The sequence below is a fragment of the Sebastes umbrosus genome, chromosome 7 (assembly GCF_015220745.1).
Source record: "Sebastes umbrosus isolate fSebUmb1 chromosome 7, fSebUmb1.pri, whole genome shotgun sequence".
Taxonomy (NCBI): Eukaryota; Metazoa; Chordata; class Actinopteri; order Perciformes; family Sebastidae; genus Sebastes; species Sebastes umbrosus.
This window is the reverse complement of record NC_051275.1, coordinates 25118877-25144302: the sequence shown is the minus strand read 5'-3', so window position 1 is coordinate 25144302 and position 25426 is coordinate 25118877. Positions and strand designations below refer to the sequence as shown.

The 25426-nt window shown below is 39.5% G+C and overlaps 1 protein-coding gene across 2 annotated transcripts in view; it reads right to left on the bottom strand.

The window, feature by feature from the left end:
* dscamb (Down syndrome cell adhesion molecule b) overlaps window positions 1-25426 on the bottom strand; it is a 147350-nt gene that overhangs the window by 101967 nt on the left and 19957 nt on the right. For both annotated transcript variants that reach the window (XM_037775855.1, XM_037775854.1), the window contains exons 2-3: window positions 21850-22167; window positions 20818-20964 (exon numbers count right to left, since the gene is read on the bottom strand). In XM_037775855.1, coding sequence (XP_037631783.1) covers window positions 20818-20964; window positions 21850-22167 — 465 coding nt within the window. The remainder of the gene's footprint in view (window positions 1-20817; window positions 20965-21849; window positions 22168-25426) is intronic.

Sequence of the window (25426 nt, the reverse complement as noted above, 5' to 3'; positions counted from 1 at the left end):
CGGATATCGGTGACAATCGGGCTGATCTATTCAATTCAATTCTATGTTTATATACTTTGTAGATTATATACTGTAATTTTAATTCCTTTATAAATTTTGACCAATTTGTTGCTCTTCAACACAGTGAGCCATACAACTTATTAATTAAACACTGGTATCGGATCGGTACTCCGTATCGGCCGGTACACAAAGCCTAGGTATCCCTGTCGATATTGGTTCATCCCTAATTGTATTGTATACCCAGCCTATTGACTTAAACCCCTTGAAAAGTGATATGCTGGGAGATGCTGCACCTTTTCTTTGAACTAAATTAAATGTCTTTAGTGGTAGATACTATGAACTTTGTTGCTTCTCTCTATTGAAGTACATTTGGTGCATCAACAATCATTTGAAGTTAAATTTGGTAGGAGAGTAATGATTAATGGGAACAATGCAGTCTCTCCTGACCACATGCTTTCACTGCAATACTACACACACCGTTCTACAGTCGTTCTCATCATTATCACAAATCCACAGTACATAAAAACCAGTCTACACAGCACTAAACTACAGTGAACTACGCCGGCCCACAGACGCTAGCAACAATTAGAAGGTGTAATCTCTGCACATCTATCTGCCAGGAGGCAGAGAGAGAGAGAGAGGAGGAGAAAATAACCATTATTATTAGCAGACAGGGCTGTCTGCACTGGAGGCCTGATCACCTTCTTTACACACACAAGCTCAGAGTTGCTGGGCTTTGTGCAATCAGATGACACACACACACACACACAACTCCTATTTTGCCTTGTAATTTTGACTTTATACGGACAGTTAGGAGCACCGCTGCTTTTGTTGTGCAGTCTGTCGCCATACTGTAATTGGGAAGTTGTAAAAGCGCAGGATTTCTCATCCATCTCTATGTCCTAATGCTGTCATCCTCCTTCTGCCTGGCTGCTGATTACAGTCTGTGTACTGTCTAGCTGTGCAACACTGACTTAATGTTATTTTGCCTGAGCAGAGCCATTGCAGCGACCCAGATGTCCATATACTATAATCTAATCTAAGATGATTCTGGCTCTGGATTGGCTAATCCAACACCACTCTTCCTAATCTGACGTCTAATAGACGACATCTGGACAAGACGACAGAGAGAACACGGCCCGGAGACAATCTGATTGACTTGTTTGGGAACGATAATCTTGTCTGTACAGTTACTTTGTTCCTGTAAGCATGAATTTATCCGCATGTTTACCGCTAAATAACACAGACTGTTATCTTGTCTTTGGGACAAAGCTTATAAGGACCCATCGCAGTGGTGGTCTGACATCAAATAATTTCACTAAAACTCAAAAAAGTGATTTTTAACATGCAAATTGAACATATTACTTCTTTTAGGTTGGAATTTTGGATGTAAATAATTGAATTGTAAATAATGAAATAGTTAATAAATAGTTAAAACACTCTTAATGTGCACCTCTTCTTTAGCCGGACAGCAGGTGTCTCACTGCATTCACACCTCTGCCTCAAAAAGAAATGAATAAATACAGAGTCTATTTCTGCTGGTGTCAACACGTTCCTTTGAGTGTATAATGGATCAAATCATCAATAATCAATTGAATGTGTCACCTAGCAGAAGCAGCTCCCCTCATTTCATCTGTCCACTCTTGAGGTGTGATACGACCCCTGAGTGGATGCTCCCCGTCTTTTTCCAGCTGCAGGAGACCTTCTCAAAGAGCATAGCAACAGACCTGTCTTCCCTGTAAAAATAGGATTGGCTTCTGTGAAGCCGACTCGACGCCACAGATACAACACACACACTTCACTTCATTGATTATGCGCCCAAGCCCCTCAGAGCCCAGCTTTACAAGTGATGTCTTCCCCTCTTCGCCTTGCTCGCTCTCCTCATAGCTCACATTTTCACCCTCTTGCTCAGATTTGGAGCCATTTACTTCACAAACGCATCAATATTTTAGCCCGACTGGATGCGGAGACTTCCCCCTTTTTTTTTTGTTTGTATATTTCTATTGTTTCTCCTGGATAATGAAATGTTAATGTTATTTGGGAGCACGAGAGACACGCTGTAAACACAGGCCGAAGACAAACATGGCAGCTATATTGCAAAACTCAAGAAGGCCATCTGCATGGGCGGATCCTCTTCTTAGAGCAAAAACAACAAGACTTGAGAGCTGCTGTGATTTGGACACACTATAGTCTATTCAAGTGGACACTTTGATAATAGTTACAGGACATACAGAAGACAGTTAGTGGCTGAGCACATTTACAAGTAACAGTGTTGGACTTAAATGAAAAAGGCCAACAATAAGTTGATTCTAGTAAGTATTGTCTGTGTAACTAAAGCCTGATGTATCTCATTACTCTAAAGCTCCATTCTTGTTCAAAACATATTTAAATCTCATTCCTTTATCACGCCGAACACGAGCACTGTAACGTTTATTGTGTCGATCCCACATATACTGCCATGCTGCCGTAAATGCTCACTAGTGCAAAAAAACTTGTATTGTTCCACAGCAGAAAATAGTCCCCAACAAAAGAACTATTTAGTCCTTTTTGACCGACGTTTGTTAAGATCTGCAGTGCCCACTAGCTGTTTTATGAAATTACTTAGCCTTTTTTTTTGAAAAGACACTATATATTCATGATTTGTTTTTAAAGATTTACATCTTCAGTAGGAATAAATAGGCTTGAGGCCACAGACAGGGAGTCAGAAGGTACTGAGGCTTTGTCCACACGTACACAGGTATTTTTGTAAACATAGCTTTTTCTATGCGTTTTAGGATTTCGACAGCGCTTCAGTTGTGTTTTTGCATTTTTTCGGGATGGAGATTTTTTTTAAACCGTGCTTGTGTGGGGGTTTTTTGAGAACGAAGGTGGAAAAACGGTGTTTACAAACAATACCTGTGTACGTGTGGAATAGGCCTGAGAGAAAAACTAATGCATTGGTATTTTTTTCAATTTTGTTGATGGTAAAAAAAAATCACAACTTTTAATTAATTCATTTTTAAACATCTAAGCCTAATTATTCTTAAGGACCTTTCCAATTTAGGTAAAAGTGGTGCAATTATAATTTAACTTTGCCGACAATTATATTGTTTACCTCCTGTTACAGATATGTTGCTTATTCATTGTTATATTGAGCTTTTACGGATGTGGTGGATCTAAATTATGGTGCGATACATCAAATTATACTTTCACAAACCATGCCAATAAATTAAAAAATAATAGTTTGTTTTAGTGCACACTTGATAGCTGAGGTAGTTTTATTACATTCTTTGGACATGAGAGCTTTGTGTATTATACAATATGGGGTCCACACACCAAAGCATGCTGGTATTTCATGCTAGCTTTCAGCAGCTGTCTATTACTATCCGATAACACATTGAGAGAGGTATAAAACGCAGGCGCCGGGGCAGAGGAGGCTGAGCAAACAAACACACTGAGAGGTGGGGAGAGAAAGGACAGATGTATTGAAAGCTGTTGAGTGATGTGTTTTTTCTTTATTGCTGTGCATACTGTTGACTGAGAGGGAGGCAGAGAAGGATATACAGCAGAGAGAGAGCGAGAGAGAGAGAGGGAGAGGTGAAGTGTGTTTCAGTAAGAAACCAAAACAAGGCCAGACTGTACTGTGCATTATGGAAATGTGACTCACAAAGTATGGCCATGAGAATACCTATAGTACATTTCTGAGTACAGGCTTTTCTCTGAAATTAAATTCACCGCCAGTCATTCTCGGATTCAAAAAAACAAAAACAAATCAAGCCTGATCTCTCTGATTCCAGAGTCAAATGCTACAGTTATTTTTGGACAAACCAAATTCTCCAAACAGTATGTTCTCATTAATGATTTCTCCCCACATCTATTTGGGCATGATTTAAAGAACTCAGATTATGGGTTATCCTGGATTATGCAAAGGACCCTGTGCACAAACACTTATCAGTTTCATTTCTTTGTCCTCCCAATGATATTCATGCCAAATCCCACAGCGCCGTATCTTTGCTCACAGCTGGCAAGTGTAACTAAAGGATTATGCAAGCAGCTTCTACAAGCAAATAGATTTCTCCCTACTTCAGAGGAAACTGCTAGTTATGCAGCGCCTATCTGTCCGCCAGGCATGCACAAAAACATGTCTCCCATTTTCATTTTTTTTTTTTTTTTTACTTGTTTTAACTGCATTTCTGAGGGAGATGGAGAGGAAGGAGGAGAACGAGAAACAGGAGGGTAAACAGCACAAAACACACGTGTACTGTAGTCTATGTATGAGCACAGCCGTTCTGTATCATCACCTCTGCATTTAGGTGTTGCATGTTTTACTGGAACATGGCTGCTAAAACAAGAGGGTGGCTGAACTTCATGTGAACTGGATTTGCATTAAAGCACGTTTAGACATGGCAATGCCACCCCCTAAATAACCAATCAGCATGCAAGTATGCCACTGAACAAGCTCTGATCGTCTACCAAGCATCCATGAGTGAGCCTTAGTTCACGACTGCAAAGCGTGAGGTGAAGCTCCGACTACTATATGCAAATATTTGTGAAGGTTTCTTTCCCCTATATGGTCCAGATCAAGCCTAGCCTATGATGGCGATTTCTGATTCTCTGCGTGGCCTCCCCGCTGTCCCTGAGGGAGATGTGTATTAATTAGCATTGATCTGGAGCGAGAAAACACAGAGCAGATTGGGACAGGTCCAAGGCTATCGCAGATACAGGAGCTTACTTGAAATACAGCACAGAATACATTTACATTTTACATTTTTAGGCAGCTGACAGCCAGATCCAGGTAAAAATATTCACTCACGCTGTATGCAGTCATATATAAATTAGGGCTGTCAATAGATTAAAATATTTAATCGCAATTAATGGCATGATTGTCCATGTTTAATCGTGATTAATTGCAAATTAATCATACATTTTGTACCTTAAAGGGGTATTCGTCAAGTAGTTAATACTCTTATCAACATGGGAGTGGACAAATATGCTGCTTTATGCAAATATATGTATATATTTATTATTGGAAATCAATTAACAACACAAAACAATGACACATATTGTACAGAAACAAATTCAAGCCCAAAAGGCAACAACAGCTGTCCGTGTGTCAGTGTGCTGACTTGACTATGATTTGCCCCAAACTGCATGTGATTATCATAAAGTGGGCATGTCTGTAAAGAGGAGACTCGTGGGTACCCGTAGAACACATTTTCATTCACATATCTTGAGGTCAAAGGTCAAGGGACCCCTTTGAAAATGGCCATGACAGTTTTTCCTCGCCAAAATTTAGCGTAAATTTGGAGCGTATTATTTAACCTCCTTCCCGACAAGCTAGCATTAAAACAAATTTGCATTATTATCGCGTTAACTTTGACAGCCCTAATATAAACACCATGACATGTTGCCTTATTTGCTTTACAAATGAAGAATTATTTTAACTTAAATATTCCAGTTTTGATTTGATGCATATTTTGAGGAGAAGGCATCGTATCAGACTTTTTCTGTCTTCCTCAGGCCTTTGTTTCTCACATACTGCACTATTCTCAGGGTCATAGTGCTGATCTAGGCTCCCTCACCTAGATCCTTTTGACCATTTTTCTTCTGTAATGACCTGAAAGCCATAATGTAAATGTTTCTAGATCAGCAGTCCTAATCGCAGACCCAAGATGCAGTCCATCTCTTCTTGCTGAGCAGGCAAGGCCTCTTTGAGCCATTAGGCTCCAAACAGCTGTGAATGCCTTGTTATGCGCACAGCAGTGTATCATTGGAGTCAGAGAGGGAGCTGGTAATATCTAATTCAGATAAAAAAAGGGTCCATCTGACATATTTGTATGTGCGGCAAACTCAATTTAGGATTATTCTAGCCTCCTTCTCCTCTCTCTTCCCGTCTGTGTCTAAGCCAGAAGCACATTTTGTGCTTATCATCAAATCCCTGCAAAAGTTGTGACACAGCAGTTTTCATTGATTATCTCCAAACTTCTGCAATACGGTTTTATTTGAACTAAATCTGCTGTATCATTATCCTTGATCTGAGAGGCTCTATGGGTGACTTCTGAAACCATCATGTGTCTAAGAACATTTTACACATCTTGAGCTAAATATTGTTTAACTCTTCCTCATTATCCTATAAATTTAGCTAATTTAGGTTCGCCCTGCACTGAGCTGATTTGTGATTATGTTAGAATGTGGCAGGGTCTTGTGATTCAGCAGATTTTGTGCTGTGATAATCAGCCAGGGACAACCGCAGCATTTTATTTTTTAACTGCAAAGATGTTTTGTTTTGCATATGACTAAAACTGTAATGCACTGACTAGCACTGAGACACAGTAATAAAGAATTAATTAGATAGAATTAAGAAATCAAATACATTTGGTTTTTAATTTAACCTATTGAGACGAACAAAATCAGCTATTTTGACAATCAATTAATCCTTTATCAAAGCACAAGTTGAGCAATAATACCAAATATTCTCCAGTTTCAGGTTCTCAAATGTGAGATTTGCTACTTTATCTTGTCTTCAATAGAGTGGTGCAAAACCCGGAAATAAGTTAGCATTTTAGTACTTCCGCTTCCATCGTCTCGAAGTCAAAGGGCTTTTAGTTAGATGTTTGAAATAAGATCTGTGGTTAACAAAAGCTTTAAAGATTTTAACGTTTTTTCTACAACATAAAATACGTCGGTCAATGAATGCATTTTTAAGCTTTTTTTTGTCTTAAAAAAGGCAGTTGCTAACAAGTGGCTAAATGAGACTACTAAACGTCATCCCGCCAAACACTAGTCTGCCTTTAGCTTAGTGGTGGCAACATGAAGTCATGCGACTGTGTTTACAGCCTAACGTTAGCTCTTTACTTCTGGCGATTGCATACATGCTTCTAAAATCAGAAAAGTGGTGTTTATTCGTGAAGATTATCTTGCTGAACAAAACGTGTATAAGTGTCATAAATGGTTGTTTGCCACAGAGCTTATTTTCTGCAATAATCCAAAACCCAATGTAAAAATCCCATTGGCTTTTTGTCGAGGGGAACCAGGGCGATGCTAACTTCCTGGTTGGCCTACAAAAATACGTCATCCCTGCAGCAATCTATTGTGCTTTTAGGCATTTTTCTCTATTTTCTGACATTCTATAAACCAAAAAATTTATTAATTGTACAAATAAAAGGTAGATTAATCAATCATGAATAAAACCACCATTTGCAGCCACATGGTTGGATAAACTTCACAATAACAAAGCTTGCTTCCGTTCAAAATAAAGGTCTGTGATGTCTTTTTGATGTGGCAGGTTGGTGAAAACGCTTAACATTATCTCAGTTGAAAAAAGTCCAAGAAGACTCTCATCTACACCACGTTTCCATTGTTGAGAGAAAATAGACAGAGGAAGGAAAGGAGAGAAAGAGAGAGAAATGGAGAGTTTGGCTGTGAGAAACAGACAACAATTACACTTGCCCTAGGAGGCCGAGGGAACCTGACCACGTTGCTATGGAAACTCAAGTACAGCAGAAAGTAACAGGAAAATCAATTCAGATTGAGCTTATCTCTCCCTCTCTCCCGCTCCCTTCTCATTTCACAAGGGCTACAAAGCACGTTTCCACTCTGAATCACATTTTAACTATTGCCGGGCTGATGCAGCACTAATCACAACAATGACTTTTCTTTTCATTCCCCGTAAATGACAAACGTGGATTATAGTGACCAGAAAAATGCGCCTTCAAACGCGCACGCCTCTGAAATTGAAAGAAAGATGCAAGCGTGAATGTGCTACGACTCGACACAAATCACCCTCTGTCTCAGGCACACCATTCATTCTTGCTCTTTCTTTTTCTTTCCCCTTCACTCGCTCCCTCGGAGGGGCAACAGCAGCTGTATGCAGGTGATAAGCGTGTGCAGCGATGGGCGCTCGGCTCTGATTGGCTGGCTCAACTCCTACGCTGATGTGAAGATTGCAGGCTGCGTCTGTCAAAAGGCCACTCTGCTCGTGGTTGTCACCTTCTGACGTCACTGCCGCAAATGACAGTTTGACTGGCTGCACTCACAGTGTAACATGAGATTTAAAGCATTCCACTTTTAGTGTTTCTGCATCACTCCTCCGCTTACATTTAAGAACCAATCATACACAGGATGCAGAACTTATAAGTTCACAACATAATCATAAATGTATGACGTATAGTCAAGGCTGCTTTGCACACATGAACAGCTCTGATCCTCTAACAGAGAGTCAGGCTACGACAGGAACTGACTGCCTGCAGCCTGCAGGGAGTTTGGGTGTTGTTTGGATCTTAGTCGTTGGCTGTAGAATGGCAAGGTGAAGTCAAAGACGGGCTGCAAGTATATTCGGTGTGTGTGTGTTTGTCTCGGTGTGTTCTCAAGGCTCATGCCAAAGAAGAGGCAAGAGGAGAGAAAACGAGCCTTGAAGAAAAATAATGATGCTTGATGCCTCATACATCAAGAAAGAGATAGAGGGTCACCTTGCAGTGAAGTCAGCTGGTCATTTGCTACTGAAGGAGTCAATCTAGGGAACCATTTGTCGAAATCACAGGAGAAGTCAGATGAAACTGATATGATGCAGTAAGACTGTGCAGTAATTCAATATTTCATTATTCTTTTTTTTAATATGTGATTATGTATATGTTTAAGATCAAGATCAATATAGGGAAAATATTGTTATTAATATCCTGACACTGATTTCAAGCCCTATGGCTTCGAGTACACTGGTCAAAGTCTTCCAATCATGCATTTCAGTTTAAACCAAAGGGCAACCTCCAGTTCTGAGAAGTGAAGCCAATGCGAAAGTGTATTCTTTCTAATAGCCAGCAGGGGGCGACTCCTCCGGTTGCAAAAAGAAGTCTGATTGCATAGAAATCTATGAGAAAATGAGCCTACTGCTCACTGGATTTATTACCTCAATAAACATTGTAAACATGAGTTTATGGTCTCAATCGCTGGTTTCAAGTCTTCTTCAATAAAGCATGATGTTCATTTAGTAAATTATGGTCCCATTTAGAGTCAAAAAGACCATTAAGCAGGATATGCTTTAGGGCGTGATTGCCTTCTGATTGTGTTGTACTTAGCTCAACCCTCTTGTGTTATTTCTGGTTGCAAAAAAAAGCAAGAAGGCGATGGCCAAAAAGCAAGAAGGCGTCGGCCAAAATGCTGAACTCGAGGCTTCAAAACAGCAGTCCACAAACCACTGGGTGACGTCACGGTGACTACGTCTACTTCATTTATACAGTTTTATGATTTAAACATAGAAAGTCAACCTGCACTCTTGAAAGGAAATAATAAAGTCAAGTATATTTCATGGTCATGTTGTATTAAAAGTGCTAATTTCACCAACAAGAGCAGTCTTTGATATCTCAGCTCATCTTGATACAGATGGACTGATGTTACAGACCTACAGTGTAACATATAGTGTAAGCACAGTATCTAAAAATAATATAAGAATAAAAACAACTATAATGTTGATATTCATTTCTGAATCCAATTAATGTTTGCAAAACTCACTTACTACAGTGTGAGATCCCACATCTGTTGAACACTGTCACCAACAGTCTGCTCAATAAGCTCCAAATATCGGGGAGTAAAAACTGATAGGATTTTACTCTGGTTTATTTTTTCTAGTTGACAAAAAAGCTCAAACATTCAAGATAGTTCAAATAAAGGGCCACTCCAGCAATTTAGTATTGAGCCTCCATAAAGATGGGGGACTTACAAGAGACAGATTTAAAAAAAATAATGGTCAACATCAAAGCAGCAGAGGTCGAGAAATCCTGACTTTTAGTTCCTAGTAGGGATGTCACAAGAACCGATAATTTGGTACCAAATCGAGGCCAAAATTCTGAAAACATGCCAGTACTCATTTTTCTACAGTACCGCAGGTACCGGGGATCATGGTTCAAGACTAACGGCGTCCCGGGAACGATAGAAAATTTCCCTGATGATGCTACATTGTGAATAACTAATCTGTGTTGAAATAGGCAGGAGGAGAGCTGGTAACGTTCGCTGTTAGCAGTCAGTGGGCAGCACGGTCCTGCTTGGCTAAATAACAGAGCTAACAGCTACCGTACAAAGGTCGCATTGAGTTAAGTATATGTATGTAATCTATCTATATCTATATATATCTATTCAGTAAAAATGAGTATTGGGCGAAGGTGAATTATAATGTTATTGTGATGTGTTCAAATGTAATTTTTTGGCAAGAAACTTGAGTCAGATCATCAGGGATTAACAATAAATTTGCAAAAAACAGTATGCAAACGGTAATAAAAGAGTGTATTGTTTGTTGAAATACATGGGATTTATTGTTTTGTTATTGTTTTTTACAGTGGTATCGAATTGGGTATCAAGAATTGTGGAATTTCACTGGGATTGGTATCGACTACTAAATTTCTGGTATCATATTATCCCGAGTTCCTAGTATGGTTCAAGCCCCCAAAACACTGGATCTTAAATAATGCAATGCGTCTCTGCCTGGTCAGAAGACATTATAGTACTGTTTTCACAGGCTGTAAAAAGCACCCTTTGTTACGAGTAAACTGAACTTTATTGTGTAAAATCGGATAGTTTAGTATAGACTCATAAAGTGTTGTTGTGATAAAAGCACTCAATTAGATCTCTTCTTGTGATTGGTGTCCAGCAGGTGCTCTAAAACCATGATCATGTCTAATCAGTGTTACAGATGCCCAGCAGGGAGGCGCAGGCACCAAGGCTCTGTGTGAAAGTTTAAAGAGGCTAAACGTGATTTACAGTATTTTTCCAGATTAACCACCCTGGGAGCAGAATAAGACCGTGTATTAATCCTTGATTGGATGGATGGAGGACGGGAGAGAAAAAAATGGAGTGAAAAATCCCTATTAGGTCAGCAGGGTGATTTGAGTTATTAAGTGCCTTTTTTACTTTAATCAGTCACTTTAAGATGGGATCAGACACTGTTGTATTATGGGATGTGATTGAGCACACCAGTTTGTCTCCATTTCCCCCAGCGCTTCAGCTGGGAACATATGGGAAGGTTCCTCCGTGAACCACGCCACCTGTCACTGACACACGCAGACACATGCATGAACCTACACAGCCACAGTCGACCAACAGCCCACGTCCAGGAGAGTTTATAAACAGAAATTAATTGCTTGTTCCGGCTGTAATTAGCTCACACCATGCTTATTACTAATCTGTGTCTTGGCCTGACGCCAGGCCAGTTCTGGCCCGGCTCCAGTCCATTTTCAACACAGTGTTGCACTACAGTAATCCATAAGCTCTGGCAGGATGGACCCGTTCCACTAACTGAGCTTTACTCAACTATACACACATATTTCTAACTTTTCTGTCAACGAGTCCTCATATTAACCTCTTTCTATTACTGTATTGCATTGTCTATAAATGCATCGTCTTAATTTTACTGTGCTGATTGCATAACACACTGTGCAAGCTGTTCGTAGCTTTACCTACGAACAGTAATGCACTTTAATACATATACAGTATATATCCCACAAAATCAATTCTACGTAATCATGAAACAGGAAGTATAAAGAGCGTCAAACGCCGCGTAAGGCGGAGGTCAAGGTGGATGGGTGGGTCGAAAAACACCAGACTTTCGCCCAGAAGACCGCTGTTCATGTGAGTCAAGTAACTTCCGCACTTAAGTAACGCCACTTCCACGATCTTTTCCTGACTAAGTAGTTTTATTGCCTAAACCTAACCAAGCAATTCAAGCGTAGTTATTTTAACTAGGGCTGCACGATTTTGAAAAAAATATCTAATTGTGATTATTTTGACTGATATTGCAATATGTTTTGCGATATTAGAGGGAATGATCATTTTTTAAAAACACTATAAGATGATTATGGTGTGATTTTTGTGGGAATCTGTACCAAATAAAGATGTTATTCTTAAGCCTGTAGAATGTTTAGGCCAGGACATCTCTGCAGCATGACAACATTTAATTAAAAATGGTATTTTGACACACATTTCACCTTTAACAAATATTGTGATTTCCTCCTCATCCTGCGATTTGAAAATTGCAAAAGGCCATATTGCAATTTCGATAAAATGTTGATTAATGTGCTGCCTTAATTTCAACCCAAATCCCCCAAACCCCACAATCTTTTCCTAACCCTAACTAAGTAGTAGTGTTGCCTAAACCTAACCAAGGTGTTTCCTGTGAGGATGGAAGTTTATTTTGAAAAGACAGGTAACATATGCAGGTAACGAGCAGAAATTGACACGTGTTGCTGGAGATTCGTAGGAAAACGCACAAATGAGGAATAACTTTTGGTAAGATATCGCTGTATGAGGATACGTTGAACTGTGTAAGAGCCACAATGAAGTCTTGATACGGATTGCATACTCATGAATCATGCACAGACCATAAAACAAATTCAGGACATTACTGTAAACCAGATTCCTGCAGTATAACGATAGCACACTCTACCAAAACAGTGCTTATTTTAAGCTTCTGTCTTCAATCCAAGTCGAAAACAAAGGGGCATCCCCATCACAGAAAGCCAAATTGCCTATTAAAGATGAGAGCATGTTCAGTCTCCCAGTGCGCCCAGCCATCACCACCCTAATCATTCCCTGCCTAAACAGCCTAATGGCTGCCATATTGCTACTGTTTATTAGTAAACACTGATGGAAGAGTGCCCGCTTCAACAGTTGTTGATTTTGTCTATCCGTATGGAGTATCAGCTGGGAATCACAGCCACCGTGCCAGAGCGTTTGTCTGCTGTTCAGTCTCCCGTCACTAAACAGATTGCTTTATTGTTTTATGTGCATAGTGATTAGGATGTCAGTAGATGGCATAATATAAACACATAAACCTTAGATAAAGCATTAAGCAAATCTGAGAGCGGAGAACAGCCCTTCTTCTGGTATTTCTACTTCACTAGATTGCTCTACTGATGTATTATTTAAAAGAATGTGAAAGCAAGGAAGAATTAAAATGTGCATTTTATTTCGGGCACAAATTAAAAGTGTGTTCATCAGTCGCTGAGGCAGAAGGGCACTCCAAAGATGACCTTAGGTTTAAGATGCTTTTGGGAAGCCCAGGCCAAGATCGATTTCCCTCCATCTCTGTCTCAGTAACCCTTCTATCGATCCTTATCAAATATGTATCACGTCCTCAAGCCTTCACTGCAGCTAAGATGGAGACTTCAAACAGCAACAGCTCAAACAGAAAGTCAAAGGAGAGCTAGGTTTCTTTTTTTTCAAAAATGGCAAATCTCACAGCAGAGGGAAGATGTGAAAGCAAAATAATAATGTAAAAAAAAAAAAAGTGTGCCAAAACATGCTGAAACCACTACATATTATTTAAAATAAAAATGTAATCTTGGCTATTTCAGAAGCTGTAACATCAAAGCTTTCAAAATGAACAAACGCTATCCTAAAGCGAGCTTTACACAAAGACAGTGGGTTTAGTCGTCTGCAAAAGACAACACAGAGAAACACTGTGCACACAATACACGAAGAAAACACCCCCCCCCCCAACTATCTCTGCTCTAACCTCACTTCTTACTAAAAGGGTCTTGTCTCGTCCTCTTCCAATTCCCCAAACTCCCCTTCACACACCACTCATATGTTGCAAATGCACAAAATGCATCCTTCAGCTCATGTTCCCATAATTCTCTGTGGCAGCAGCGTGATTAATGCACACAACTATTGATTTTTTTTTTCCTTTGCTCTGTTTTTTTTTATTATTTCTTTCAGGAGAGTGCCCCTCTCCCCCCCCACCCGCCCCCAAACACTTCCTACTTGACAGTATCACACTTTGCACTCACACGTATAGACGATGAATACACATTTCAGTGGAAATAAATTCACAATTACAGCACCTTTACGCGCACACACACTGTACAAACAATGAGCACCCCCATCTCCCTTAGCTTTCAGGCAGCTGTGTGTGAGTGGACTGGGAAAAGGGGTGCAGTGAAAGACAAGGGTCAGCATTTCACTAACTGCTGATCTGTGAGGGAGGAGGAGGGAGCAAAATGATAGGCTGTGTTGTTTTCATAGGGTTTCACTGCAGGATGGGTGGAGTAACGTGCAAAAAAAAACACATCAATGCACCCACAAAAACACAAACTCGGACACATATATGTACAGTATATCATGCAAACGTACTATTCATACAAATTGCTATGTGCTTAGATGCAGGGATCCCCCATTTTCTAGCCCCTGAACAATAAGATCAACACACCATGTTTGTGCGAGGAGATGGTGATGGAGCGAAGGGAAAAGTGAGTGAGGAAGGAAAGTGGGAAGAGGAAGAAGGCAGAGGGAAAAGATCATGTGGCTAATGTGACGCAGTCCCTTGTTTACCAAAGAAAAAAGCCTCGCCCACTCTCCTCCTCTCTACCTTTCAAACCTCTTCCTTCTCAGTCTCTTGTTTCCCCAACTCTCTTCTCACTTCCCCTCCTCTGATCTGCCCTCTCCTCCTATTCCCTTGCATCTTCTTTCCTCCCAAGCTCATTTCTAACACCGTGCCCTCCTTTCAAGGTTGGCCTGACTTTGGGCGTGTTGAATTTACAGCCCCGTCTCCGCCTGCCTCTCAGTGCCCTCACTGTCAATCTCGGTGAAAAATGGAGGCGGTGGCACATCACTGGCATGATAAATGCCTGCTGAGCAGTGATCCTGTAAACCAAACACCTACAGTAGCCCCTTTGAAGACATCCTTAACATTCCAGCGACTGAGCTGATGGCTGGTTAAGTCTGTGATTCTATTAGCAAGCAAACTGTTTAATTAGCCTCTATAAGCACTCACAAGAACCCATGAGAGAGGAGTGAGCAGAATGCGAGAGTGCAGAAGCACTTTCATCGCTTAAATGCTAAACGCACAGTTGGGAAGCGGCCGACATGAATGTGACTGAAAAAATGTAACAGGAGATTTTTTTTTTTTTTTTTACTGATGCCGTGAGTATTGGAGGGACTTATTTGCATAAAGCAAATAAAAAAAACAGCATTTTCCACGCAGGAGGAAATTGACTGGGGCGCTGTGCCAAGCAGGTTATGCAATGAGATGAGAGGAGAGGAGAGAAGGCCGACAGTCAAGGCCAGCGGAGGAGGATGGAAAGGAGAGGAGGACGGAGAAAAGAAGAGAGGAGTAAATAAAAGGAAACGAGAGAAGAAAACAAAGCAAAAGGTGAGAAGGAAAAGTGGAAGAGAGAAGAGGAGGTACTGACAAAACTCTCTGTATTATTTCCAATGTGAATGCAACATAAACAATGTCTGACATATATTACAAAACAGATATCCTATGTACAGTATACACAGAAATATAAAACTCACCCCTCTACAATTAGTGTGAGTCCAACTAAGGGCAACAAGTTATATGTAATTTTATATAAAAATATCAATATATATCATGATACAATAAATTCTCTGGAAAAAACAATTGAGAAATTGTTCATAAATAAAATACACAGACATGGTATTGTCTGTTTTTGCAGAACAAATAAATTAAATACCACACAAATCAAAGTAGACGCAAAAATATTCAGATAAAAATCCCAAAATGCCGTCCAGTATGGATAAAATCTCAGACAAGTGTATACTGTCTCACAGTATGTATCATAATATTACCCATCCTTTAATTAGTGTTGGAGGATATCGCCAAAATGTTCTATCCCGATATAGGTCATCTCATATTTCGATAATGATATATATCACGATATAGCATGTTTTCTGGTGATTCTATAAATGAATAGTCTATATGAAATAACAACATTGTAAAGCCTTATTTTGTAAACAAATGAAAAGTATTGTGAGTATTTTCTCATTTAATTAAGAACTCTACATAACAGTTTAGAGTGAAATATAAAGACAAAATGAATAGCTATATATTTCCAGTTATACACTGACTATGTTTACGTGCATGTATACAAATACAGAGTAATCCGATTAAGACAATAGTTTGATTTAACTAATCTCCGATTTTCTGAGAGATCTGAGTTAGAATGTGTTGCTGTTATCAATTTAGACAACGTAATTGTGTATCACGATATCTTGACATTGAAGGGTGATAAATTATCAAATTGAATTATCGCCCAGCCCTACCTTTAGTCAAACATAAGAGAAAAAAAGTGATATAGCCGCATACAATTAGAATAGAATAGAATAGCCTTTATTGTCATTGCACAGTCTGCTATACAACGAAATTGGGGGAGGAACAGCAAGATTGAGGCGCCTCCAGGAAGCAGGAATGGCTTATGGACTCTTCCCTCTCCATCGGCATCGCTGAGCGAGCGTCTTAATACAGAATAAAGCTTCCCGTCCTCCATCTCTAGCCTAATCTCCAGCCTGAAAAGATGAAAGGCCTGCTTGTTTGTTCCAAGGAGGAAACCCTATCTGTCCACGCCAGAGGAGACCTCTCTCCCTCCATTCCTATTTTTTTCCTCTGTCTTTTTTCTTCCCCATCTCACCTCACCTCTCCTCACCTCTCCTCACCTTTCCCCTCTGTTCCTGTCCTCTCCAGGGGCGATATACAGGCCGCCTGTCCGGCCTGCACTTCCTTATCTAAAGCTGTGTCAGGCTTCCTACTAGATGAGCAACTGTTGGTGCAGTGTTGCTTTCAGGTACAGCTAGCATTTAGCACAGTTAGCACTAGATGAGCACTATGATGCACTTAAATGAGACAAATAATGTGCTCTCAAGTGCATGAAGATTCTAGGGTTGCAATTAACGATTATTTTCATTATGGATTATGGCCGTCAAAGGTTCCCAGAGCCCATGGTGACTGTCCAGAACCCAAAGACATTCAGTTTATAATCAAAGAGGACTAAGAAAACCAGACAATATTCATATTTGAGATGCTGAAACCAGTGGTGTTTTGCCATATTTACTTAAACAATTAATTATCGAAATACTTGCCTATCGACTACTAATCCATTAATTAATTATTAATCCATTGGTTCAGCTATAAAAAAACAAAATAAATATATTTTCCTACCAAGAATGACTTGAAACAGTAATTTGACATTAAAATAATACAAAAGTAAGTTATTTTAATTCAAAATGATTTTGATTTTCTGAATGAATTTTTAGAAAATGTGTTTCTTTTTTAACCAATTTGTGCCCAAAGACTGTATGTATTATGATTGGTCAAAAGTCTTGAAATTTGGTACAGACATACTTTGGGCAAGTATTTAACACTACAACTTTTAAGTATTAAACTTTTAGATCAAATGAAAAATCACTCTTTTATTATTAGTCAAAATCAGGATTTTTGAAAAAATTAAGAAAAACTCTAACATTGTATTTATTAAATATTTTCCACATTAAATGTTTTTTTACACTGTATAGGTGTGCATAACTTTGATATTCAACTTTTTATGAGTTCATAGATACCAAATACTTGATTGTGCTCCTTGTAGTTTCTGAGATACAGACATTTTCTTATCATACTACAGTATATCTAGTATTTGGGCACATGGGACTATACTGTTTTATTCCTAAAATATAATGAAGTATATTGCAAAAATAGTAGTCCCATGTGCCCAAATACTAGATATAGTATGATAAGATAAACAAACTTTTCAGCCAAATGGTTTGACCAATTTTGAACATTTCTTCACATTTGTGCTTAGGCAATTTCAGTTGCGGGCAAAAAAAGGGTAAATTATAACCAATACCTCACCTGTTGTTAACCTGACCTAAAAACCAGAGTGTGTTTAGTAAACTAATCATAATATTACATTTGTTTTACATGTCTACATGATGAACAGAATAACATCCAGCTTTCACTATTGTCACAAAATCTAATTTGTGGTATTGTCCCAAAATTAATTTCAGTTGGATTGGTACTGGGTTCCACATTTGCAAGTTGCCTTCACTTACAGAACGAGATTTGAATAGATGCAAATGTTGACACAGAGCGGCACTGTGTGTTTCACTTGCTACAGATATTATGTTGACTCCACGCTACTGTTGCTTCTAGGAAAGAAACGTCATTCATAACTCTCTGTGTGGAAGATGTACACACAATCGTACATGCTAGGTAAATCATCTTCGGCAGCTGAGCTGATATATTTCAACTAATACTGACTCGAACATCTGAAATATTACAGCAAGTAGACACAAAGTTTATGCACAAAATACAACTACATGCATCTTAAAGGAGAGCAAGGTCTCAGTGAAACATGTTTATTTGCAGCTCTTTCGATATCTAAGCGCTGGTTTTGTTGAAGCTCTTCTCTGCAACCAAGGCCGCCCGGCTCATTACGCCGCCTCATATCATGAATGATGAGAGACAAAAGGTAGGTAGATGGGAAAAAAAACACAAAAACACCACAGCTCCATCCTATTTCAAAAGCATGGCCACTTGAAACACACAGCAGCATGTAAAAAAAACTACACACATAAGCATGTGACAACACCGATGCATTAAAATAAAGGTCCACCATATCAAATCCTGTCAGCAACACAGTAGGACGCAGCTCGACTCCTCCCCTCCCCGCTCTACTGTCTTTCTCTCTTTTTTTTTTTTTTCCTCTTTCATCTCTCTATTAGCTCTGTCAATTGTTTATCAAAAGCGGCGAAGAGGCGATCGGAGCCGGGCATTTGAAAGCTGCGTGCTGCGAGATCCATTTTAAAATTCATGACGGGTTAATGGTATGTTAGTGGCAACATTAGGACCCAGCGAGCTCACGTCGTGCTCATTCACATTGAAAACAGGCCGCTTCAAATGACTACTAAGCAGTCCTCATTCTGAGAGGTAATTCATATTGTAATTAACTTTTCAATCACAGCTGATTAATTAAGACAGGCCCTGGTCTGTAATTATGCATCTATTTTTGACCCTAATGTGAATCACTGGATATTCAAAGATTTAAGCCAGTTTCCTTTCTACGCGCTCTAAGTTACTGATCTTAAAAAGCACATTTAACACCTGATACTAAACAAAGGTTTGGATGTTTCAGGTTGGATGTTCATCAACATTTGCTTAATAATCAAGTGACATCTGCCACATAAATTGTTCAAGAACACCACCGCGGTGTCGAGAAATATCTGCAGCCTTGACTGCTCTTCTTCTTCTTCACATTGTGATGCACAATGCGAGGGTAGAGAAGTGCGCTTGATGTTACCGTTCCCAACAAAAAACCTGAGATTAATAATTCAGTGTGGCTGTTGGATAGCTTTATTTTGTGTCCACTGAGACCAAGTCTTCTTTCATGAAAAATTGAAAAAGAAAAGAAAAGAGGGGCTGGAGAAGGAGTCGGGGAACTAGGCTGGGTCAAACTGCACCCAGTTGCCATTGCAAAGCCCCGTTGGTATCCTGATGGCCTCTCGCGCACGCTTTCCGCTCACACACTCGCACACACATCCTTCTAACCCTCGCTCCTAGAGTAAACATACCCTCTCCATAACAGTGCGAGGTGAATCCGCTCATGCATCAGAATCGACCATCAAATATTCATCGCGGAGCAGCAGTGATTTTGACAGTGTGCTCATGCTTTTGACAGCACTCGCCTGCTGCAATACTTATTGGAGTAAACACGGACAATCCAATATCGTTGTTCTTTTGAACGCTCGCGAAAGAACTCAAAAGAACACCGAGCGTACAATATAATCCATCACAACTTCACTGCATATTCTATAGGCCTTCAGACCCGCTGTATAAAAAAAAAAAGGAAAGACGTCATTGTAGACGCTACAATAAGAGCTGATTTAAGAAATGATTGGCAATGATTGTATTCAACATAAAAGAATGGCGCACACACACACAAGCGTACGCTTCGAATTCATACATGAAGAGATGCTGTCTTTCCTAATTCAGACAGACCTTTTGATAAAGACGTAGAGGAGTTAAATGTTAAAGCATTTCATCCTCATAATGGACACTTTTTTTTTCAGCCGCAGATGAGATAAACATCATCTCCGAGTCTTGTCTACATGATTCATTTCATTTACGGAACGTAATCATATCTGCATGCTGCATATTTGCCCGCTCTCCGTGACATTAGGCAATGTCTTCAACCGGCAGCTCGCAGCGAGCAACTCGAGTAACCTCGAGTAAATAAGTCGCTGGCATGGATCAGAAGACACATCTTCATGCTTGAGCAGACACATTTAAAATGCCACCAAAACACCGTCCCAGATTCTGCCCTCAGTCAAATGACATCAAGTGCTCACTTACAGGTCCCTGAACGCCCCAGTATGAAGCGAAATCAGCCAGCGGGCAGTACATGGAGCAATCAAGAGATAAGCATCCCATTTAACGTGAGTCAAAATCCAACCCGCAGAACGTTCTGGTGTCTTGCGTTATCACGCTGTGCCACTGGATGCAAACAAGGAGGGTAACTAGGTCAATGACGCTATGTAAACTGTTCCACTTTACCCCTTGCTGGACTCAAAATGGAGTTGGTTGAGGTGAAGTGTGTGTAGGAGAGAGAAGCTCAGTGATTCAATGTGACAGTTATCAACATCCTCTGGCTAGTGAGAGGACAGGGCTGTGCAGAGCTGCAGAGCCTCAGTAATGGCAGACTACGACAGAAAACAGGTAAGAAGATGACTCACGGTGAAACAGAACATAGTGTCCAAAGAGCACGGAGCGGAGCAGAGCAGGGAGGGGTGCTGGGATAAACAACCCCCCAAAAAGAGCAACACACCTCTCCCTCCGTCAAACATTTAATCATGCAGTTCTGGGCACAAAAAGGCTTCACTGTGTGCTCTTTAATATCTAAAATCCCTTCTACAAAGTAATTTTAGCATCAACACTGGTATTTTACCATCACATATTATACATTCAACTTGATTTTTAAGGTGTCAAAGGTTGTGTCCCTGGATTTATTTAAAAGCTCTGTATTGAAATAGCCATTTACCCTATTTACAAAGAATTACTAGTCTTACCTGAGTTGAGTGAAACTGTGTCTTTCTCCCATGATACAACATTGACGTAGGCCTCAACAGAAGCAGGGATAATGCACTTGAAGACGGCTACACTGCCTCTCATAGCCTTCTGGTCGGCCACTCTGACTGTGTAGGGTTCCCGTGAGACTGTAGATCAAGAAAAAAAATACAAATATAAGAGACCAACTTTGTTATTGTATACTTCTTTCTCAGTTTTGGGGACAGGGTGGGTGTCCAGGTTGGGACCCAGGATCAAACTCTCGCAGCTCTAGGGCTGCAACTAGCGATTATTTTCACTGTCGGGTAATCTGTTGATTATTTTCTAGATTAATCGATTAGTTGTTTGGTCTAAAATGGAAGAAAATGGTGAAAAATGTTGATCAGTGTTTCAAGATGACGTCCTCATATGTCTTGTTTTGTCCACAATTCTAAAATATTCAGTTTACTGTCATAGAGGAGTAAAGAAACCAGAAAATATTCACATTTAAAAAGCTGGAATCAGAGAACTTTGACTTTTTTTTCTTAAAAAATACTCAAATATGAAGGGCTCAGTCTAAGCTAACAAAAACATAATTCTCAGTTTCAGGTGATTATACACTAATGAAAACATAGTTGTGAATATTATATTACATTTCTGCTAATAGACTCCCTTTAATGCTACAAACTGGCCCTTTAAGCCTTTTAATATTTTTAACATACATGCTTTAAATTCAGCGGATCTTTGTGATCACATCCATACATTAGACTAAAGTCATGCTTCAAAGATACAGGACAGATTTATTACATGCTTTTGGAAATTAATTTGTACAACACATATTTATACACTCACTTTATTTTGTCTTTCAAGTGTTTGATTTTAACTCTATATTATAAAAAAAAGCATCACTACTAGTAGTGTTGCTGCTATTACAACTATAACAACTACACCTACATTTACTCAACACTACTACTACTGGTGCTACTGCTATTTCCCTCACCCCCACCATTACTACAAGTACTCCTACTACACTAAGCCCTCCTCTGTGGACTCACCTGCTTTGATGTGGACATCCTGACTCCTAATCTTGCCAGAGGGGTTCTCGGCAGTGCAGTAGTACGTGTTGTCGTGGATCAGCTTGCTGAAGCTGGACGGCAGGAAGTTGAAGATCTGGAGGGTTCCATTGGGGTGGACGTGGCGGATGCCCGGGACATCGTAGATCTCCTCGCCGGTCGCCAGATACCAGCGCAGCGAGGCAGGAGGGGCGCCACCAGCAGGACAGGGCACAGAGGTCCCTGTGGTGCTGGCAAATACTACCTCTTGCAAAGATGCATTGACAAAGTATAAGCTGGAATGTAGGTCCTCACTGAAAACTGCAAGAGAGGAAACACAGGATGTTCACGGTTACAACCATGTATTGTATTTGATCCTGTAAATAGTTTGGAAGCAAAACCTTGAATGTAATTCTCAAAACAAAACAAATCTGGAGCAGAGATTACAGACTTTTGGCCCAAAAAAATGTTTTTTGGTTCTTTATATTCTGTTTTTTTTGGTATTTGGTATGAAAATGTCAAAAATTAGAAATCACAAATTAGTATTCCTCTAAAGTCACTGTAAGCACTTCTATTTATGGCACATGATCGGTAGTTTAGGATTCATCAATGTATTCCCATCCCTGGGACCTCGGGAACATTAAATTAACATAAACTACTATCAATTATGAAATAAGGTCAGCTGCCTTGATCATGTTCAAGCTTTAATTCAAGCCAACATCACAGTAAAGAGACTGACGTTAAATGCAGTTTGTGCAGGAGCATTCTCCAGAGGAGAGGAGGGTAATAAATGTCAATGTTGGACCAATTAGCTCCGTAGTAATCTACAGCTGCTTGATTTCAGAGGGATGAAGCCAGCACGTTTGCAATCTGAGCTTCTGTGTTTGAGAGACAGTCTGGATTTTTGGAGAAAAACACTTGTATATCCAGTATTTGTGTGTGTATCTCGCTTGCCATCTCAGCCTGGTGACGAGCCCAGAGGCTCTGCACTAAATGGCTTACAGTGGCACTGGCAGCTGGCTTGGACCCTCCCTGGGGAGAAAACATTTTAGCACTTCATAAATTCCTAACAAGGTTTCAAATTGCAGACGTTTCCATCCTTTTCTCTGCTCCAGCAGCTCTCAACCAGCAATGATACACTCCAATGACCTGCTCATGTACAGTACACACGCACATCCACACAAACACTCATTTGTTGTTACAAATTAGGATTACTCATTAAAAATTATTAGCACACTAAAGATCAATACTGCAGCATTTTCCTACAAGACTGTTGACATATTGGAGATCTGCACCACTTCTGAAATGCAAACAACTCTGCACTCGTTGTGTTACAGAAACGGGTACATGCAACCTATTCAGATAATGTGGATTTTTTCATCAACATGAAAGAGGAAAGAAGAGGGAGCCATGTCCAATAATTGATGTCTAACCACATGCATTATTACATTGTGAAATATGATTTTAATGATGGCTATGAAAAAAAAACACACACAATGTATTTATATTGTTTTCTTTATGATTATCAGAGTTTTGTAATTTAGAAATTGAGATCACCAAAATACGAATGAGAAAGGCATACTAGAAGTTGCTGTAAGACAGATGCAACAAAACTATTAAAGAGGAGTCCTGGAGACGGGTCTAATCAGCCAAATGAGTGGAAACACCTGTGTGGATGTACTATGGTGTGTAGGGCTTAAAATTTCAGGCTGGCACAGTTAAGAATTTTGATTATTTTTCAAGAGGGGAAAAACACAAGATAGAAGGTGTGCACAATATTTTAGGATATTAGCACAATCATTCGTACTCATCAAGTTCTGTATTGACAGAGTTAAATATGGGTGAAACTTTGTTCAAACAGACATGCAAACATTTAATAATATGGGTTGGTATGGCAAAGAGAAGACCAGGACAAGTGACCCATAAAAGCTAGAAAAGGGTACTTTTTATTTTTGTTTTGATAGCAATATGGTAATATTTAGTGACGGTGGTGGAAAGTCACAAAGTAAATTTAGTCAAGTAATTTTACTTGTACTTTACTTTCTATTTTTTGCTACTTCTGGACCAGCTGCAAAATTAAATACTGCTTACAAACTTAATGCATAAATAATATTAATCATAACACAATAATATAATATATCAAATAATATCGCCTCTGAAAGGAGTGATTCTGCATAACAACATAACATATTGCAGACAATACTTTTACTTAAGTAACCGTTTAAGTTTTGAATGCATAACTTTTACTTGTAGTACTACTACATTTTTACATTACTAACGTTACTTTTACTTAAGTAAAGTATAGCCCATTTTAATAGACAGACATTTGAGACTGTGTTTACTTATGTAGCTGTTTTATTAGTCCCTGTAACAAATTTGCACTTCTACTGGGATATAAATCTATTTCAACTGTTTTTTATTTGCTTTTGCGTGGACAGTGAACATATAGACACACCGAAGTATGTAGAGATGTCTACAGGAGTATACAAAGATACACAGAGATGCACACAATTGCAAAATAACAAGTGCAAATCAATAAAACTAATATTAAAATGGGATAGAAATCTTCAAACATTTAACTTTACATGCCAGAAAATGAAGGAACCATCGACATCCTGCAAGCACGATGGTGAAATACTGCAGTACAGCTTGTATCAAGGTGTCAGGTTTGGTTTAGTAGCAGGACTCTGCTTGCTGTCTGTCTGTCTCTGTATGTATGCTGATTTCATTTGTAAATGCTAACAATGCACATTCCTGACTCACTGCTGCACAAAACTAGTTGTTACTTCCATCTGTGAATTGCACACGGTGACGACTAACAATGCACCTCTGGTTCTGCACGTATTTCTGTGCATGTTAGATGTTCACTCTCTATAGATATGATACTGTGGATGTAATTTGGTGCATGTTTTCCCATCATTACACCAGGAAAATGGAATAGGCAACAATGCACACTATTTGTCTCTCCGTCTATCTATCTTTCTATCTATCTACTAGGGCTGTCCCGAATACCATTTTTTTGGGCTTCGCAGCAGACTGACATGTTCTTCTGTCTGTCTCCATCGCCCCCGTTTCAGTGTCCGGGACAGTGCTGCTGCCGCACTACTGTACAAACACGCACCTCTACCCATGACAAACAGCGTATAGCATATCCACCTGAAAATAACGTAATGTTGTGGGATTATTTGCCTTTTTTCATGGGCTATTTTAGGATTTATACTTTATTATTACATACTTATACTTATATATATAAAAAAACTAAACAAAAAAACCCCAAAGAATTTGAATACTGATTTGGAGATCGATTACCATGGCAAAGGTCGAAGCTTCGAAGCATTCGGGTCAGCCCTTCTACCTACCTACCTACTTATCTACCTACCTATAACAAAACATTGTCCTATGTGAATGAATCTTGGAAAAAAATGTTTTTCCCCTGAATTGGTTAAACCCTAATCCTCATTGTAGTGAACAATCCAGGTCACGGCAGGGTTAATTCCCTGACACGGCTTGGGAGGACAACTTTTCATTCTCATTGTGCAATTTCATTTTCACATTGCAATAACATTTCCATTTGTGCAAT